General features: G+C 45.0%; 1 protein-coding gene across 1 annotated transcript in view; it reads right to left on the reverse strand.

The window, feature by feature from the left end:
* The window catches only part of LOC109481301, a 4,654-nt gene extending 2,027 nt beyond the window's left edge, over positions 1-2,627 (reverse strand). The window contains exon 1 of the mRNA XM_019783834.1: positions 2,615-2,627. Coding sequence (XP_019639393.1) covers positions 2,615-2,627 — 13 coding nt within the window. The remainder of the gene's footprint in view (positions 1-2,614) is intronic.
* Between the last annotated feature and the right edge of the window lie 2,165 nt (positions 2,628-4,792).

The raw sequence follows: 4,792 nt of genomic DNA on the forward strand, positions 1-4,792 counted from the left end.
TGACCAGGGTAGTTGACCGGGTTGGACCGAGTTGACCGAGTTGACCGAGTTGACCAGGGTAGTTGACCGAGTTGATCGAGTTGACCGAGTTGACCGAGTTGACCGAGTTGACCGAGTTGACCGAGTTGACCGAGTTGACCAGGGTAGTGGACCGAGTTGACCGAGTTGACCGAGTTGACCGAGTTGACCGAGTTGACCAGGGTAGTGGACCGAGTTGACCGAGTTGATCGAGTTGACCGAGTTGACCGAGTTGACCGAGTTGACCAGGGTAGTGGACCGAGTTGACCGAGTTGACCGGGTAGTTGACCGAGTTGACCAGGGTAGTTGACCGAGTTGATCGAGTTGACCGAGTTGACCGAGTTGACCAGGGTAGTGGACCGAGTTGACCGAGTTGACCGAGTTGACCGAGTTGAGCAGGGTAGTGGGAGTAACAAGCCTGCACGGATAGCCGGGCGGAAGATGGGAACTGTTCCAGTAATGGTCCGCCTGGCTGTTGTCTGAATCGGCTCCGTTTGGATACGGCTACATCACTTCACTCTTGGGCCAAGTCAACAAAAGCAATGACCATGACAATGAACTCTATTGCATATCATCATATAGCCAGATGACCAATCAGAGAGCTTCGTTTTCCCCATAAACCAGGTCGTTGTTGTTGTTGTTGTTGTGAATTACCATAGAACCCGTAATTAACTTGGCCCTGCCTGATGTATCGCCTCACCTTTACGTTGCACTCACTAATGGAGATCTGTCAAAGTGAACAAATAAGCAAGACAGAAAAGTTGTCAGACTATTGTTTTTGAGTTGTGAATTACCAGAAAACCCGTGATTAACTTGACCCTGCCTGATGTATCTCCTCACCTTTACTTACCTCCTGGTGATGGATCCGTAATTTCTGCCTGCTCGGCCTTATTTGATCTTCAGTACGTTGGGGACCGCGCTGATAAAAGGTTTGTAAAGCTGACCCATAAATTTCCGGCCGGACGAGATCTCCGATGGGTCCGCAGCAGATTTTAAACGTTCCGAGTCTGAGGTTCATCTCAGAGGGTCGGATTTGGCAGCGGTCGGCAATTACTGACTGCGGATCTGCCTGCCATGGTTGGGAATTGCCACGGGGTAACACTAAGTTGACTTACTGACTGTGGATCTGCTTCCATTGGTTTCACTAAGTTTACTCAAGGCCACACCGATTTAAGATTCACAGATTTATAAACTTCTGCTGAATGCTTGTCTAACCTTTTAGTACCTCGAGATCGGACAACAATAATTTGATTCTGCTTGCTATGGTTTGGAATTGCCACGAGACAATACTAGAGTTGGCTCAAGGCCACACCAGTTCCATTTGGTGTTCCACATATTTAAAAACTGATGCTGAGGGCTTTTCTATCTTTTTAGTAAAGCTATGATGATGAGTATCCAGAACAATAATAACAAACTTACTGCGGATCTGCCTGCTATGGTTGGGAATTGCCACGGGGTAACACTAAGTTGACTTACTGACTGTAGATCTGCTTCCAATGGTTCCACTAAGTTGACTCAAGGCCACACCGATTTAATATGGTAATTCACAGATTTATAAACTTATGCTGGAGACTTTTCTAACCTATTAGTACCTCGAGATCGGAACAATATGTTGTCTCTGCTTGCTATGGTTTGAAATTGCCACGAGACAATACTAGAGTTGACTCAAGGCTACACCAGTTCCATTTGGTGTTCCCCAGATTTAAAAACTGATGTTGAAGGCTTTTCTAACCTTTTAGTAAAGCTATGATGATGAGTATCGGGAACAACAATAACAAAAATGACTGTGGATCTGCCTGCCGATGGTTGGGAATTGCCAAGAGGCAACACTAAGTTGACTCAAGGCCACACAGGTTCAATTTGGTGGTTCTCTTAGAAAAACTAATGCTGAAGATTTTATAACCTTTTAGTACCTGGGACAACAATATGTTGACTCTGCTTGCTATGGTTGGGAATTGCCAGAAGGCAACACTAAGTTGACTCAAGGCCACACCGATTCAATTGGGTGATTCTCTGATTTAAAAACTAAATGCTGAAGACATTTAACCGTTACAGTTTTTCTACCTATGCAGTCCCAAACGGTGACAAGATCAACACAGAAGGTGCGAAAAGTTGCTACACAAAAGTGTGTACTCTAAAATCAGGACATATACCAGAAAATACAAGACATAGATGACCATCAAATGTTGAAGTACCAGACAAGTCACCGAATGATAAACTGTCGACTCCTTTGGTGTCTGAATGACTGATGGACGTACAATTGTGCTTTGGGTCACCTGTGCCTACTCTAAGGTGAGGAGACATACTTACCAGCTTTCTACCTCTTACCCAATCCCCAAGACTGTAATTTCACCTCTTAGCAAATCCTCCAGAGTTCTTGTAATGCCTTAATCTTCCACAGTGTCACAAGCCGGGTGATGAAGTCTGGTTCTAATTGGCCCTGACACCGGGTCTGGTAGAGAAGGACCAGCATGGAGACGGCTTTCTTTCAAAATAATATGATCAAGCCGAAGTTCTTAAAAGTCTGTAAGCTAGCTCATCTAGTCTGGGAGGTGCCGTTACAAATCGGATGGCACCCAGGCCAAAGCCGATCCACCTGTGTCTGCCATGTAGGTGCCATAGCTGTGTGGCCAGAACTGATGTCCAGTTTAAAAGATGCGAGAACCAAATGAATGTTCAGGGTTTTAAGCTTAACTTAAAGTTACATTCACTCATACAGCTGGCTAGGATTAAGTCACACCAGTTTGAATCCTTGGTTTACAAAGTTATCCGACAACCAAGAGATTTTATTGTGGCCCAACATCTGCAGGACTCTGACCCTGATTTTTTTTTATTCCAACATGTAGTCACAAGACGTTGTGACGACACACTCAAGTTTTTTTTCAACTTATATTAATGCCGCCACCAACTCATCAGTACTCATTTTCACCTGAGTGAAGTGAGAAAAGTCATGTAAATTGCCTTTCTCAATGGCACAAGATCGGTGGCATGGCAGGACTCGAACCTGGGACCTCTTGGTTCCAAATCGAGCACTCTGCCGTTACGCCACACGACCCCACACTCTGACCCTGATTTGTGCACGGACAGGTCAGCTTAGCCCCAATCACCAGCCATTTATCCACTTTATCAGTCTGATGACCCTCCTGCAGGTAAAATCAGGGTCACGACTTGATCCCCCTGATGAAAACACGCTCAACAACCAGTGATTACAGCCGGACCAAAAGCGCTTAGATCACTTCATCTCTTACAGATTTCATGTCATCTTCTGGTAGGCTCGTTGTTCGGTCGTTTACTGCAAGATTGGATGACAACAAAACAGGGATACAGGACAATAAACTGAAGAAGGGATAACAACATGTTATCCTGGTTCTGAAGATGTGGAATTACTCGAGCCTACAGAAACTCGGGTTTGACAGGATAATAGTAATGATGATCACGTATGGATGAGGACGGGTGGCGAAGGTTGACCTACATTTTATATAGCTGAGGGCATTCACGGCGATGCTTGAAATAGTGCAGTGCTCAATCTGTAGAATTACAAAGGAAAGAAGGCAATCAGATAGCAAACCTCGCCCGTCATTAGTCTCTACCAGACTCTTTGCAAGATAACTAAATCGTAGAAATCGGGCTAAAAGAATGTAGCTGGTCAGGGGAGTTGGCCGGACATAGCAGGTCCGATTGTCAGGCAATCTGGAACCTCTATTGCCGGGTGGCCAATTGCGACTTCTCTGGCCAGCTACATTCTTTTTAGGCCTATTTTTACTATTACTCTAGCCTGCAAAGAAGTCTGATGGAGGCTACCCATACCCATACTGTTTCGCATACAGCCCAGTACATGTGTGGCCTCCCCACATCTGCACCGAATATGCGCTGTCACCGGATAAACCGACGTGACAACAAACTAATATCGGAACAAATTAGAACCAGTAGATTACAGGTAACACTAATCCACCGAACACCCTAATCTCCAGCCTTTAATCCTGGACGGAATTTCTAAACTGTATCTACAGATAGGAACCAGCTGGAGCTGCAGGCAGCAGCAACGTGATCTTTCCTTCCTTAAATATATAGGAAAATTCCTTAACTGGAATATCAACATGAGACTGGTGGCTAAGTCAGTTGCTTGCACACACGTACACTAGCCTGGTAAATAAACGTATTTTAGCTGCCAAAGCTCTTTCGTCCTCTTCAAAATAGACGAAAAAGACTCGGTAGCAAGAATATGTGTCAGGACCACTTGCGAAGAGGAGGAAGGAGCTAAATTAGGTTAGGACACCGGGCTAGTTATACACATGAAGTGAATATCACTTAAGTCAGATTTAAGATTACCTGTCAAATCTCTTATGTAATCTTGTGCTCTTCCTTCTTAGCCTTTATTTCTTTATTTTGAGACGTCTGAGAACCAGATAATTAGCCCAATGTGTCCTAACGAAAGAAGCTCTGTCATCTCAGCTCAGTAGGCCTTGAACACCCACCCGTCAAAAATTCCTGGTGAGTTTGTGGGAACCGCCCGAGGGTTCCTGGGCAGAACTGTGACCACATGGTCGGAGCTAGGAGTACACAGTACCGTAGGATGGGGATATGTGTTGGGAACTTATCATAGAAGGGTCTGGTTATACACTTTTGGTTAAAACAGTATTGGGTATTGGATATATGTAACAACGGTTAGAACTGAACCATCATGTCGTGCGTCGTGTTACATTTGATTGATGATGAGCTGTAGGTGATGAAGAATGAGTGTTTCTGTGCTCGCCTCTGCCTTGTCTCAAGTTGA

The sequence above is a fragment of the Branchiostoma belcheri genome, unplaced genomic scaffold (genome assembly GCF_001625305.1).
Source record: "Branchiostoma belcheri isolate BF01 breed outbred unplaced genomic scaffold, Haploidv18h27 scaffold55, whole genome shotgun sequence".
NCBI lineage: Eukaryota > Metazoa > Chordata > Leptocardii > Amphioxiformes > Branchiostomatidae > Branchiostoma > Branchiostoma belcheri.